At 29.8% G+C, this 16,175-nt stretch overlaps 2 protein-coding genes across 4 annotated transcripts; both read left to right on the top strand.

Moving 5' to 3' along the window:
- Positions 1-1,553: 1,553 nt before the first annotated feature.
- LOC103495629 (glucosidase 2 subunit beta) lies at positions 1,554-4,630 on the top strand. 2 transcript variants are annotated; one of them, XM_008457252.3, is made up of 6 exons: positions 1,554-1,811; positions 2,015-2,128; positions 3,135-3,230; positions 3,636-3,812; positions 3,894-4,041; positions 4,171-4,630. In XM_008457252.3, the coding sequence occupies exons 1-5, from the start codon at positions 1,703-1,705 to the stop codon at positions 3,995-3,997; spliced, it is 600 nt and encodes a 199-aa protein (XP_008455474.1). In that variant the 5' UTR covers positions 1,554-1,702; the 3' UTR covers positions 3,998-4,041; positions 4,171-4,630. The 2 variants fall into 2 exon arrangements, with proteins under 2 accessions (XP_008455474.1, XP_016901681.1); XM_017046192.2 differs by having other exon boundaries at positions 1,555-1,811; positions 3,894-4,031.
- Positions 4,631-5,997: 1,367 nt separating this feature from the next.
- Positions 5,998-10,250, top strand: LOC103495628 (basic leucine zipper 61-like). Of its 2 annotated transcripts, XM_008457250.3 has the most exons (5): positions 5,998-6,895; positions 7,031-7,121; positions 7,231-7,357; positions 9,254-9,444; positions 9,731-10,250. In XM_008457250.3, exons 1-4 carry the CDS (start codon positions 6,321-6,323, stop codon positions 9,442-9,444), a joined length of 984 nt encoding a protein of 327 aa, XP_008455472.1. In that variant the 5' UTR covers positions 5,998-6,320; the 3' UTR covers positions 9,731-10,250. The 2 variants fall into 2 exon arrangements, with proteins under 2 accessions (XP_008455472.1, XP_050941070.1); XM_051085113.1 differs by lacking the exon at positions 9,731-10,250 and having other exon boundaries at positions 9,254-9,543.
- The last annotated feature ends 5,925 nt before the right edge of the window (positions 10,251-16,175 follow it).

Here is a 16,175-nt window from a genome sequence, read left to right as displayed (position 1 = left end):
AGTTAGGCTAAAGTTCAAATATATCAAATTAGGTCAATGCGACGTAATTGGGATTAACTTTCATCCCACGGGTGAAAGGTTTGAATCTCCAACCTCCAATTGTTTTAATAATAAAAAAAAAAAACCTAACATTTAGAATTACATGAATTAACTTTTAACTTTATATTTGCCACATGTATTTAATATAATTTTGTATACTAAATTTAAAATGCAAATTTCAGATAAAATGAAAACATAAAAATGTTATTTTTATTTTTATTTTTTGTTTTATTTGGATCTAACGTCATAATTATAATATTTTTTTGAAAATATTATTGTTATATATTATTTCTTTAGTGTCTTCTAATTTATATATAGGGGTATTTTAAAAAATATAAAAAACGACAAAATATTTATAGAACAATTCCAAAATATTTAAAATGCAAATTTTAGATAAGATACAATACCGAAAATGAAAAAAAAACTCAGAGGCCCACTATTTAAAATACAAAAAATGTTCCATCAACAGTGCACATAATATATTTTGTAATGCGATTTGGTACAGTTTAGATTTGACTATTGTTTGGTACACAATCATTTAGATTTGTTTTTTCAATTAGTTTGTTTTATTAATTGAGTTGCACGATTGTTTAAATTTCACCAACTTTATTGTATATCTATGCATGTAATATATTAAAAAATAATGGAAAGACAAATCTGAAATATTTAAAAAATAGATAACTTTTTGACCGTAAATATTTCAATTTGTTATATTTAAGAAAGTTTTCCAAATGAAAACATAAAAAAATATTATTTTCATTTTTTTTCCTGTTTTATTTGGATCTAGTGCCATAATTAGAATATTTTTTTGAAATATTATTCTTATATATTCTTTCCATTAGTGTCTTTTAATTTATGTATATCTAGATATGGAATCTTTGATTATTATCAATAAAATATACAATTATTCTATACAAAATTAGAGGATCACCGAATAAAACCAAATACGATAGATAACAGTATAACAAAGCCAATCTTTAGACTTTAAACCTAAGGCAATCTCTCCACTTTAAAATCGTTATCCGATACTTCAGTTCATCATCCCTACAAAAGCATATCCCACCTATAGTTCAAAGAATAATTAATATTTGACTTGACTCACATGTACAAATAAAATTAGCTAATTTTCCACATAAAAGATGCTTTTACATTTCATAAGTAAAATAATTATATGTATGTGAAAAATTAAAACAAGCATAGGTGAATTGGTTAAATCAATATTTGAAAAGATAAAACAATTTCACTGTTTATATTCAAGTGTTGGTAACATCATAGTCTTATTGATTTTTTTAGAAGTTTTTTAAAAAATAAAAAAAGTTTAATAAATTATCTCAAAATTTGTTATAAAAGTGTAAATATTCTGTAAAATATTATTGACATTTTTTTTTTTAATTTTCAATTTGTAAAATTTTGAGAGATATATTCATGTTTATCCATATACAAAATTTATTTATTTCAATTTCCTAAAGAAAAAGTTGAATTATAATAAAAATATTTAAAAAGGTAATAACCATTTTCAAAGAACCATTTTTATTAGCCCAATGGGAACGTCCGAACGAGGAAGACCGGCACTCCGCTAGTCAAATCTCCGGACTGACTTGCTATTGTCCTTCACTCCTTCATCAATTTCACCTCCTCCGGTTGCATTGAAGCTTAACCAGACATGGAAGCCCGCTCTCCAAAGTCTACCTCTTTCGTTTCGCTGCTTTCCATCTGCTTATTCTTCACTTCTGTTCGCGCTGCTCCATCATTCCTCGGAGTTCACCCCCTCGGTACATTTCTCTCTCTATCTCACTCTGTTCTTATTGATCCTCCTTGATCTGATTTTTCGAAGCTCAAAAATTGAATTTTGTTCCCCATTTCGCCCTCTCCTCCAGCTAATTCCCCCTTTTGGGGTATACCCATGTTGTGAACTGATGTTAATTCGTGTTCTTTTAGTGAATTTTCCTGAACTGAAACGTGAGTTCGATTGCAGATGAGAAGTATTATTCCTCCGAGGTCATAAAATGCAAGGATGGTTCTAGATCTTTCACTATAGATCGTCTTAATGACGATTTCTGTGACTGCGTTGATGGAACCGATGAGCCTGGTGTGTTCTTACTTCTTACTAAAACCTAATCATTAGAGATACTGCTACTATAAGATGAACCTCAAGTTGAAATGGCTATGAAATTATGTATTGAACTAAATGCAACAACTACTAGCCATCGTATTCTGTTTAACTATTGAAGAAGACTTACCGTGTTTAACTTAGAAAAGCTTGACTTGGTTTTTCTTTCTGAATTTTCACCAACATGTTCAGAATGGGAATGTTAATACTGTATCCATTTTGTCTTGTATCATTAGAATGTAGGAATAGGATATGGAAAATCGTCAGAAATACAAAATAGCACTTTTTGGCCAATTGTTCTAATGACTCATCTTGGTGTGTCATGATCAATACCGAGACCAATACAAAAACCAGAGCTCAACTTTTTAAATGGCACATCCAAAGGAATGATTTTTTTGGGCTTTCTCTCGGTGGAAACTCGGCCAGAAGATCAAGATGGACTGTTTTTCTGCGTAGGCTCCCAAAATCTATTCCCTCCTTATCGTAGACTCTTTCCGGTAAGATTACATACATAATATTTGGAAATGTTTGCGTAAGTTTTGGAGAATACACGCATAAATTCATAATAATAGTTAGTTCCAGTTTTATCTACGAATTCCACCCAAAAGAACCCAAAGAAAGTGATAGTCTGAATGTGCCACTAAAAGAAGCTAAATCTTTGTTTGGGTCTCCGTTTCAATTCTTTATGAAATGTACCATGGTGAATTATTAAAACAATTGGCCAACAAGGGTGCTATTTGTGAATGGTGGAAAATTCAAAATTGAGTGCTATTTCTAAGTAATAAATTCAAATTCCTGCATGGGCAATTGGTCATGTAAACAAAAGGAAAAGAAACCTTCCCAAATAGCCCAAGAACAGCACATTCAGGCACACACTCACTAACACAGTGCAAGGATGAGGCAAGTTTTTTTTTTTTTTTTTTTCTGTACTCTGCTGCTGCTGGCTCATGGATTTGACCTCTGATCTTTGTATTTATGTATGTAGGTACATCTGCCTGTGCAAGAGGGAAATTCTATTGTCGGAATATGGGAAGTACACCGCGGTTTATTTTTTCTTCCCGTGTCAACGATCATATATGTGGTAACTATCTATCAAATCTTTTTATTTTAAACATATGGCTCAGAAAAGCATGTCGATTGAAACACCATAAATTTATTGATTTGGATTTTAGAACAATCTTTCTGTATGGTGTGTGTAGTGCAATGAGACAGTCTTATGGCTCATGCGCCACTTTTCCTGATTATTTGTTCTTCCTGCTTTATGTTAAGACAATTTAAGGTCTACATTCAGGTTATAATCTGCAATTAGTGGTTTAAACTTGACAATCAGCATTCCATTTCCCTAAAACTTATCCTCAAACCATTTGTGACATTTCCAGAGTCTATCTGCTTTTTTTTCTACTTATGTTGAATCTACAATTAATTAGAGAAGCTTGGGGTTTTAGTTTCATTAAATTCTAGCTCGCTGTTCAATATTTATTTGTAGATTGCTGTGATGGAAGTGATGAATATGAGGGTAATATCTTTTGCCCGAACACTTGCGTCATGGGGGGGAATATGTACAAGAGCAACAACGATGTTTCAACTACTCGAGATGTTGATATAGTCATCAGAAAAGTTAAGGAAGAAATCACTAAGGAGGACTTGTTCCAAAAGCTAACTGGTAGGATTTTTGTTTCAATCATTACAAAACAGATACACAATACTCAACTCATTGTTGTAACTTTTAACTTGCAATTTTCAGGTTTGAAGCTAGTAATAATCCTACAGGTAGCTCTTACAATTTTTGCAATCCTCATTTGGGCAAACCGTTGTCGTGTGAAATCTAAGAGAAGACGACACCGTTGAAGCGAGCGGCAATCGTCATTCCTTAATCTTCACTGTAATCCCAAGTAAATTTTCCTGTTCCATATATAACTTCTCTAGGCTATCCTCGTAGTCTAAATTGTTTATCAATCAATATCCATTCATTCTCCAAGCTTCTCTTATCAGCACCGGTTTCATGATGTCGTTTCTTTCAGGCGCTCACAAAGCTCAACACACTGGATAAAGAACTCCTGATCCATTAATCTTAACAAACCATGATATTTTAGCTGCCTAAACCCAACCTTGGTTATATATATATAAAGATCACAACAACACGATGGATTACCTACCCAATCTATATCAATTTTGTAACATTTGGGCTAGATTCACTCAATGTATCATATATCAGAGAGACCAAATCTTGTTACAATATTTGTCTTGCACGACCTCAATAACTTTTGGCGAAGTTTGCAGCCTTTGATTATGCAATGAACCAAATGAAAGTTGTGTAAAAGTAAAATCTGGTGTACATGAAAGAGGGGGGCAAATTCTCCAAAAATGGCAACTGGGGTCTCATTTTCAACCTCAAATTCATCCCTTCCCAATCGAAGATTCATGTAATGTTTTTTACATAGACTGAGTGAAAAAATGTGTCAGCTTTTGACATATTACATTTGTTTGTTTGTTTTTTTTTTCTTTCCAAATTCTGTGTAAGGAGAGAGAGAGAAAATGGTTGGAATGGCTGGCAGGCACTTGAAATTGTAAAGAAGTGGAAAGAGTGGTATATGATATAATTAGTGGCAGAATTAAGAAACGAATAGGGCATATACCCTACATGTGGGAGTGGTCTGGGGACAAAGCATAAGAAAGCTAAAAGCGTGCAAACAATTCACATGGGGTTATGAGACACAATACATTATCCTTTTAAACCCAACTCTCTTATTCACAAAACCCACCATTATCTTTCCTTCTCTTCGTTCTAATCTCACAGCATCTTCTTGGACTAAACATCCCCTCATCTTCACCAAAAAGCCTGCACCCACATGCCTTTGCTTTCTCTTATCAATCTAAATTTAATCATCATCATTACATTTCACCCCCTAAAGATTCCCCCCTCTTTAAACAAATCAAACAATTCTGAAACAACTCAAAGTGAAATTATTCGATAAGACCACTACTTGTACGACTACATTCAATGGAGTATTATTGAATATTGTTAGAATGCCTCGGATCTTTTATCTTATGTTTTAAATGACTAAGCACAAAGGTTTCACCAACTCTTATTCGTAGTCCATTTTTTTTCCTCTATTCATTTATACATGGACATAACTTCTAACACACATTAAGTAATTTTTGTGTCAATTTTATATTGTTTTCGTTTCTCTATTTATCTCTGATTGTTGATTTCATTACAAATACTAGAAAAACGAATAAATTTCACAATTCTTAAACACACGTTTGGCTCAAGAAATTTATAGATCTTAGAACTAAAGCATCAATTTCTTGATTTATTAACTTTACAACATCTCCTACGACTCACCACACAACTCTACCACATTACAGATCGTTGTGTATTAACTCACACAAAGTCCAAATGAGCATTCAATTAATGAAAAAAAAAAAAAGGTAAAATATCCCGACGTTATATATAATTAGTAATAACACCATGTTAATCTATTACACTAAAATCCACATCTAATGGACTATTATGAAACCTATAAAACCTCTAAGATGACCTCCTCTAATATCATGTTAGATCATCAATTAACGTAAAAACTTAAGGGGTCAAGTAATAGGTAAAGATAAACTTAATAATGTGTCATGGAATAGAAAAACATCTCCGGATAGTTGATTAAAGATAATTAAAGGAGGGGTATTTGTATTTAATTTTTTTTTTAGTAAAAGGGATTTAGGGTTGTAAATAGAGGGTGATAATAGCACGTGGTGGGTGATTACTGATTAGATTAGTAAGACTGTTCAATAGAGTTATATAAATAAAGAAAAAGAAAGCGAGTTTCCAGTTATACCGTTGAACCTCAACTTCCCTCTCTATTCCCAAAAATTTCCCCATCATCTAATCTAAACCCATTTTCCCCTTAACTCCCCTAATTCCCCATCTCCCCCAGCTGGACATTGGCTGTCCAATCTCCTCCCCCATGTGACCCCACATTTTGTTTCACATCGCTAAAAAGATTCATTAACCATTTTTTTTAATTAATCTCTTCCTCTCTCTCTCTCCTAATTTTAATTCCCTTTCCTCTTATAACTTCCTCTCTGTTTCCAACATCCTCTGTTCAATTTGTTTTTCTTTCAGTTTTCCTTATTCATTCTTGTGTGTTTTGTTTTCGAGGTTTTTGGCTGTGCTATGGCACAGTTACCACCTAAGATCCCGAATATGGCTTCTAATTGGCCTGAACTTTCCCGTCAGAAAATCCCTTCCACGGAAACTTTTGCACCTACCACCACTACACCACCGGTTACTCAACAAAATCATCCTTCTTGGGTTGATGAATTCCTTGATTTCTCTTCCGCTAGACGTGGATCACATCGTCGGTCTGTTAGTGATTCCATCACATTTCTTGAAATGCCAATGCTGGAGGATGATTGTCGTGCCTCCGCTGCACCCCCACCGCCGTCCACGGCAGCCGGTGACAGGAATGAATTTGATAGATTTGATGACGAGCAATTCCTGTCGATGTTTAATGACGAAATCTCCGCTGCTGTTGCACCAACTTTGTCGTCCTCGAACCCTTCCACGCCGTCTGATCATAACAGTATTAACGATGAGAAAGATGCGCAAAACGATGGGAAGGTAAATCAGAATAAAAATGAACCTGACGAAGTACAGAGCCCGCAGCATTCGGAAAATCAAACTCAATCCAATTCAACGGCGACGGCGGGTTCCACTGATCGGATAACAGACCCAAAAAGAGTCAAAAGGTGAAAACTTTCATCTAGGTATTCAAAATTTCAACCAAAAATTCATCTGGGTCTTAAAAAATCTAAAAAATTCCAAATGGGGTTGTGACTTTTTTTTTTTTTTTTTTCCCTTTCTTTCTACCATTTTCGATTTAGAATTCTGGCAAATCGGCAATCAGCACAAAGATCACGAGTGAGGAAGCTTCAATACATATCAGAACTTGAACGAAGCGTTACATCATTACAGGTACATTGCAAAAAAAAAAAAAATCATTTCTTAATTCATAATCAACAATCTATATAATCTGAATTTAAATTATCTCATCATAATCATAATTGATTTGCATAATGTGAAGGCTGAAGTATCGGTGTTGTCGCCGCGAGTGGCGTTTTTGGACCATCAGAGATTGCTTCTTAACGTCGACAACAGTGCTCTGAAGCAAAGAATCGCCGCCCTTGCACAGGATAAGATTTTTAAAGATGGTACGTAATTAATTACTTAATTATCTTCTTAATTAATTATTTATTACTCCCTAATCATCTCATAATCAAACTATAATTCGATTTTGAATTAAGAAAAAAAGGAAAATCAAACGGTAATTGGGGGTCACTCATAGAATGGGGACAATGAGAGAGTATGGAAATTTTGTTCATAATGCTTCAAATTATTTTTCTTTAAATAAGGCAACTTAAATAGTTGTAATCTAATTAAGGCAAGAATTTGTTTTGGAATTTCGCAATTCTGTCTTAGTGTTTGTTTTATAAAATTATTGTTTTCTTTTTTAGTTTAAAATAAGACGTTAATAGATGATGCAATGAGTACAAAATTAAAACTTAATTATCATTTACAACATCCTTCAAGAAAATTGAAGTGGCAACTGATATATAATCTCTAATTTTTACGTTCATTAACAATTTTTTTTTCTTTATTGAAATTAAACTATGTTTTGGATATTTTCTTAAACTCTAAATTTCAAAATTGAAAGGTAAAGAATAAAATATTCACTAAAAAATGCTCCAAAGTTTAGTAGGTAATTTGTTAATTTAACCTTTTTGTAGTAAACAAATATGAGGATGTAGCTAGATTTGTGTCTTCCATTTCAAACAAATGAGTAAATGTGTTAATAGGTGAAATATATCTTAATGCATGTTTGGCCCACTCCCACATGATTGAACTCAATGACAAAAGTTTGGGGTAAATAATATATTCCTTATAAATGAGACATTTTACATTTTTCTAAGTAAGAGATGAAAAATATTTACATACATGTTTAAACCTTTTTTTTTTTTTTTAATATCAAACTATATATTTTAATAAATTGTCCAGTTATGTTCAAGTTGACATCTAACACTTAATTCTAAAAAGTAAAAGTAAATTTACATGTAAATCTTTTAACTTGTTAAGTTTTGTATTTTTATTGGCCCAAGAAAACTTTTATAAGTACAATAAAAAAATAATAAAACAATAAAATCATGTCAATTAAAAAAAAAAAAGTTAATGAGAATTATTCTTGACTCAATGTTTGTTTTATTTAAACAAAAACACTTGCCTGCTTGCTATATTTCTACTACAATTATTTGTATATCGTTTTCTTAACATTATTCTTTTTTCTGCTATGTGTTTTGGTTAGTATTGTAGCCGTAGAAAATTTTTACATATTATTTCTATCTCTTACCTGTCATGATAGCAGTATTTAACAATAACATGAAGACTATAAAATAAATTAATATATGATATTTTAAGACTGTCAAATCATGAACAGAAGTAGTAGAAATTGGAGAGGTAGTAAAAGTTTTAATTAGTACAATGGGAATGGGGCATAATAATAATAATTGTCCATTGACTAGAGGAGAGATAGTGAAGAAGAAGAACGTGGGAGACACTATAAGGAAAGAGAAGTGTATCACTGTTTTGAATTATAAAATTCCTTGGCTGGCAGGCAACTGTAGCACTACTTCCTGTTTTCTCACGAAATTGCATGCATGATTTATAATTAAATTCCAAACACTTACAACCAGTAAATTATGAAAAATACTAGAGCTCGAAGTTAGATAGGATCTAATCAGGTTTACAATGAAATGTTAAAGTTAGTGTTGGGGGTGATATCTTCAAGCAGGGAAAACGATAAAAATAGGATGGAGAGTTGAAAATGATAGGGATTACAAACCAGATCCATAACATGGACTTGAAATTTCAGTCCATTACAAATTTGCATATGGAGTTGCACATATTTTTACGTAGTCCATAAGTATTCTATTACCGGCATGACGATTGGTGGAAAGCTTTTAAGCTTAGATTGTATCTAAGTTGCCGCTACATGACTTAATTCATTGATTGATTTTTAAATTTTTTTTTTTTGTTTTCATGAATGGATGCAGCTCATCAAGAGGCATTAAAAAGGGAGATAGAGAGACTGAGACAAGTATATCACCAACAAAATATCAAGAAAATGGAAAACGCATCACCATCACCAGCAATAACTCCGTCTCAACCTGTCGCCACCACCATCCCCGATGGCAAACTTCCAAACGTAGATCAAAACGAGCAAGTTCCAAACGTCATGGTTTAGGTTCAAACTCTTACATTACTACACATTATTCGTTTCACCCATATGAAACTTGAATAAAGGATTGGGACAAAAAAAAAAAAAAAAAAAGCAAAAAGAAAACGAACGCAACTGAATTCATGGGGCGCAAAAGAAAGACAAAAAAATATTTTTTGTGGCAAAAGAAAGAAAGAGAAGAGAAAGAAAATGAAGGGTTTGTGTAGAAACATATATATATAATAATTATTATATATATATATGTAATGATAAAATGTGGTCAGCCATGTGATATGCTTTGCCTTTTGTGAAGGGAAAGGGACCACTTTCAAAAGCCCTTCCATGATTGAGTTGCAGAGAAGATACATGTGCAGCTTTGTTGAGTTAAAAGAAGAGAGAGATGAAGAGGAAGTGGGAGGAAGAGGAGGAGAGGAAGGGGTAATTTTTAATTTAAATTAATTTTTTTAAGAAAACTAATTTAATGTTAGGGTTTGAGGGAGGGGGTTTGTGGTAATTATTGTTTATTGATGGGGTTTTTTTGGAAAAAGGGAGAGGGGTTGAGGGGGTTATTAGAAAATTAGGGTTTGCATTGGGATGTACAAAAAGAGAAGAGAGGAGTGAGTGTTTTTGTTTTGGGTTTGTGTCAGGGATGGGTATTTGGTACTTCAATGTCTGATGTGATGTACTTTTCCAGTGGGTTTTTTTCTCTTCTTGTTATCACATTATTTGTCTCATTATTTCTAAATTATAAATACTAAAAAAAAAAAAAAAAAAGAAAAAAAAAAAAACAAATTAATTCTATGTAAATATATTCTATTGCTGTCTACTGTCAATTGCATGTTTTTGTTGTTACCATTCTTTATTTTATTATAGGTTATCTTAAAGTTGAAAACTTAAACCGTTTATGGATAATAAAGACCGTTTTGTTTGAAGAACGTTTTTGATTCTCATGAAATAGAAATATGGATTATTGTGTTTATTGTACTCTAATATAAGATGTCCTGATATCTGAAGATCGATTATCAGACATCTTATGAAGAGTTTTGAATTAATGTCCTCATTTATATATATTAATGTTGTACTACATGCAAACGAACGTGTGTGTGTGTGTTTTTTTTAACTATATTGTTCTATAGTTTCATCATCAATCTGGTTTTGTTGGACTGAAAAATTTAAAATATGGTATAGATTTCCTTCAAATATGTAAAATTGATTTGACCCTTTATGTTAAAAAAAATTAACTATAATTTAGTTTCAACTATTTGGTGAAATTTGAAATATAAGTTCCTCCTATAAATAATTTTAAAGGTTTTGAAATAGATAAAATTTTGCATTTTCTTAAAAGATTTGAAAATTTGAAATTTTGTATTTTGTTTAGTTTACATAATATAGTGCCAAATAGCGAACAATTAATTTTCTCAAACATAGTATAGTAAAGATTTGAATTTAAAACCTCTTAGTCCTTGTATGCATACGTAGATGCCATTTAATTTAAGTTCTTAATAACTAAATCAAAATTATATTGTTCTTCGTAATTTTACTCCATCTTATAACAAAGGAAATATATTTTCTCAATAGCTTAAAAATATTGCTTTTCATAATTCTATATTACTATTAACGAACTGAATTCAACCATTTGAATGAGTTCAAAAATGTATTTTAATTTTAAGTATATTGGTCTATTTCAAAATTTAAAATAACCTTTAAAAGTAGTTCATACCTACACTAATTTTAGTTTTCGCAATAGTTTTAAAGTTTTAATTCGTTATCGTATTCTACTATATATATATATATAGTCTTTTTGTTTTTGTTGATAGTTTACCATCTATAATAATTGTATAAAGCTATTATATATAAACTATTTCTATAGAAATTTTTATATGTAGTAATCAACACAAAAGGTTTAATTTTAATGGTAAAAAATATGAAAATATGAATAATTTGTAGCTACTACTTAAGAGTTTATTGGGTTGATTATTAAGAATTTATGTATAAGGACAATTGATTAATCAATTTAATTTACGATTTATTCTATAATTGTACAAGAATAATTAGTAGTAAAATTTGTAACTGCTATTTAAGAATTTTTCAAAATGTCAATTATCAATCGTTCATTCATATAGATAATTAATTAATTTAATTTGTGCATTTTAAATTAAATTGTGAATGATTCATTTTGTAAAGATATAAACTTAAAGAATGGACATGATTATTGTCTAGATAGTTGCTTTTTAAGATAGTATTGATATTATATTGCGTATAGAAGAAAATATGGATTCTTTGAATTCAACGATTAATGGCAATGCTTTAATGAACAATATAATAGAATTGTAATTGTAAATATAAATATGACAATTTTGTAATAAAATAAAATTTAATAGATATTATATAAATATCTTTTTTGTATTATTTAATTAAAATAGATATTGCCGACCATTTTATATAATTTTTTTTGTTATATATACTAATTCTTAGTATTTTAATAAGATATTTTCCTTTTTCCTTTTCATTTAAATTAATGTTTATTTATAAAATTTTAAAATCAATTATGATATATTATTTTGTTGAAAAATATATAACCTATAAAAATAAGATTAATTGTATTAGTTTAAAAAAATTTCAAATCGATAAAAACAAATATCAAATTAATTATAAGTTAGTAAATAGTCGCAAGACCATTCTTATAATACTATATAAATATAAGACAGTATAAATCTTATAAAACAAATACAATAATCAAAATATTCTCATATATCTCCAAAAAATATTATTACAAAACAAACATGGTAATCTAAAGATGTTGAACATCTTCTAGTATTTTGTATATCTATAATTTTGAGCAACTAAGATTCTAGTTATCTATATTTACAAAATAAAAAAAAACAAACAAACGAATTTTTGTGTTTTTCTTGTTTCTTGTTTTTTAAAAAATGAGAAATATAAATGAAAACTATCTAACGGTATCTTTTAATTTTATTTTTAGTTTTTTGTATTTTTTTTATCACTATGTTTACCGTTATGATATACTTTAATTACATAATTAATATCTCAAAGATGACATTTATATATATTGTAGAGGAACAAAAAGAAAAAGGATATATTTTGGAATATATGTGTTTGGTATTACTCTATTTTCTATTTCATTTGGTATTATGTCGAATTTGATATTATTATTAATATTAGAGAGAGAGAGAGAGATTTTGTTTCCAAAGTTGTGAGAAATAAAATTTATTGGGCTTTTGAATGAGGCTTTTGTGTAGGGTCGTTAGCTCTCTAGCCCAATGGATGGTCGAAAATTACGAAAATTACGCTTCGGATAACTTGGCGTAATTTTTTAAATAATTAAGTGTATAGCAACATATTTTAAAAATATTATCAATATAAAAAAATTTGTTTAAATTATAATAAAAATCTAACGGTTTTGATAAAAATTTTAAAATTTAAGAAAAAAATTTTATTGATAAAAATTTTATCCAACTACTAGTTTTCTTGTTTTTAAAGTAATTCTTGTTTTTACCACAAGTATATGTTTTATTTATTTATTTTAAATTAATTCTAAAATTTTTAAAAAATATGTTTCGAATACTCTTTTAATAATTCATTTACTCATCCTAGACTTTTGACTTAATTGAGAAAGTATCTCGACAGTGTCCCTGATTGAGTCGAGTTAGGACGAGTGAACGGTAACATAAATAGGAATTGGGGAGGTGTGGAGTTAGTAAATTCAACGATAGGAAAGAACTCATTCCCCGCGTGGAACATTGACATAAACCATCGAACTAGCATAATGAACTCATTCACTCATATCAACTACAAAGATGATTTTCTATTGAGAAATAGAGTCAGTTCAAAAGAAGAAAAAGTTCAAAAAAGAATGAATTTCTGGTCCGAAGCAAAAGCAAAGGTAATAGGATTACGTTTTTAATTTAAATATGTGTATATTGCACGTAAGTAAATACAAATGTTTCTATCAGGTTATTTCGTTATATTCGAAAATGTATATGAAAATTCAAATTAATAAATTCCTAATAAATTTCTACCCCTTGGTAGAGAACTATATGTGAAGTTGCTGACATGTCCACTAATAAAAATGTTTTGGAATCATATCAATACAAAATTTGCAGGCTTCTTAATTAATATCAAGAAAAGTACTTTTTCAATTCAATCTCATATATATTTAATATATAAAACTTGCTTAAATTAGACCAATAGACTTCGATAAATATTACAAATTCTGGCAATCGTTAAAGATTTCCCATTAGTTCATCCACAAATATGAACAAAATAATGCTAAAGGTTGTATAAACTCATTATATATAGGCGTATGTCTTATGAATAGGAGGTATCATGCTCAATATGTTTAAATATATGAGTAGATGTTTATGTTTTCTTTTAATTAATTCATTAATGTAATTTTGTTCGTACTAATTAATTCCATGTAGACCCATGCCCTTTTATTTTATCTAATCATTTACTTTATTCTGTATGTTTACAATAATATGAGTTTTATTTGTTTTGCTAATCCACTTATTTTTTCAAATTGTAATTTGAGTATGAATGGAAATATTTTCTTTTAAGGTATATAATATAAAATCCATCTTGAGAAACAAATAAGATTTTCAAAATAAAATATAAAAACTAATGAGTGAGTTCGTTATTATAGTTAGTGGATTATAACGATATATGGATGGATAGTAAAATTTAGTGTTTGGAATACAAAATATTTTGGTTTAGGATATAAGTTTTTGTTTGAGGTACAAATTATTTTTGTATTTAGATAAACCATAATAACCATTGTAATAAAAAAATCGAAATTTTGTGAAATTAAAAGCAATAAATATTATAATTATTAGATAAATAAATGCCACGTTATCTATTAAACTTAGTGTCTAATTAGTCATGTGTCACTTTTCCTCTTATCCAACTTCTATGTCTCAAAGAATCAATCCTTAGTGGTTATGTATTCCATCTCTTGCGTGCCAAATTGTTTATAAATAGTGATATTTTGTGAGTTTTGTAAAAGTCATACTCATCGATTGAACTTTCCGAATAAATGGGAGTAAGATTTGAAGAGAATTTTCTAATTTCTTATTTCCGTTATTTGTTATATATATATATATATATTATTTTAATATTGTATTTTCTCGATTTTCGTGTGTTCTGAGTGTGCCTCATTTTTACAACAGTAAATGCTTTATTAGTAAATATTTAATATTGTAGCAAATAAACTTTCGAAATAATATTCACTATATCTAATTGTAGGTGATAAAATAATTGTACACAACACTCTTTACCATGCGTCCCAAATATGGAGTGGACTATAATAAATTACTCCTCCCACCAACTTTCTAACTGTGTCTCAAATGATCTCAAAAGTTTTTTTTTTCCGATAACTATATCATTTTTAGTTTTTGAAGATTTTTCTGCCTTTGACCCCATTATTTTTTACTATGGTTATGATTCTTGGTAAGTGATGTCACCAAAAATATGTTATCTAATTTTGCATAAATTTAGAATCGTTACACGAGATGTTATGTTTTTATTTGATTATTTTGTAAGTTTAGAACAATGCATTGGTAGAATTAGGGTGTTAATGTTGATATAAGGCTTAAATAGGCAAAAACGAAGTCAAAATGCATCAACCGGAGTCAAAGTGCAAAGTAAACTAGGCCATATTGGCAAAAAACGTAAGGTAGTAACGCGTCCTTATTTGCAAAAAAATGCACATAGACGCGTCACTCCAAAACTTGACTTTTATGCATCAGATTGTCACCATTGCGGTCTTGTTCTTGGCACCCGCGACACCGTTACATTTTTATAAATAATATTTTCTACCTTTCTAGGTCAAAAGACATCCGATTTCCAATTTTTGAGATGATCTTTTCATTGGTTTTATGCCTTTGAATGTTCTCTCATTATGCAACATGTGGATGAGAGGCTAATTAAGGTACTCATTCCAACTTGGGTTATTTAGAATTCTTCCCTATTTGATGTATTTGTGATTTTTGAACTAAGCTATATTGTAATCGCAGACATACAATTTTGATTATTAATTGAAGAATTTATCATACTATCAGGAGCTTGTTGGACTATATGGTTTATGTTTTAGATTGCGTTATTTAGTTGTATGTGGATCTTAAAAAGCACAATAGGGATGGAATAGCTACAACTTGATCTCAACGAACATTTTTCTACTTATCTTATAATTATATTAGTTGAACGTCTAATTAAACGAATAAAAATTAGATATTCAACCTAACTAGCCCTAGAACTTAGTGTGATTAATATTAAATTTTGTTTGCATGCTTTTCATTGATTCAATTTATATTGGTTAAGTTGATCATTAGGACAAGTTTAATGGAGATTTTCAATCAATTTGGTCAAGTATAACGATTAAATTGGTTTTTAGTGACGAGAGACTTATGATCAAATACTTTAATAAGGATATATAATTCATTTTGACCTAAATTTAGACTCTTTTAATATTAAATTCGTTCCAATTCACCTACCTCACACCTTACATTAATTGCACCTGAAACCAATCTCAAACCCCCATTGGTTTTTTTGAGCAAGAAACAAATGAGAACTATGCGAAATCCATCTACGGCGAGGTGCATATAGAAACCCTTATATTAGAATAATAATGTTGTTACATAATGAGGGGCTCGAGGATAGCCCAAAAATAGGCACTAGGGGACAAGAAAATTATTTGAAAAAAGCTTGAAGTTTGAGAGTAATTTGTACAAGAGAGTAATTTG

Source organism: Cucumis melo, chromosome 1 (assembly GCF_025177605.1).
Source record: "Cucumis melo cultivar AY chromosome 1, USDA_Cmelo_AY_1.0, whole genome shotgun sequence".
NCBI lineage: Eukaryota > Viridiplantae > Streptophyta > Magnoliopsida > Cucurbitales > Cucurbitaceae > Cucumis > Cucumis melo.
The sequence above is the reverse complement of the archived record's forward strand: the minus strand, read 5'-3'. Positions and strand labels throughout refer to the sequence as shown.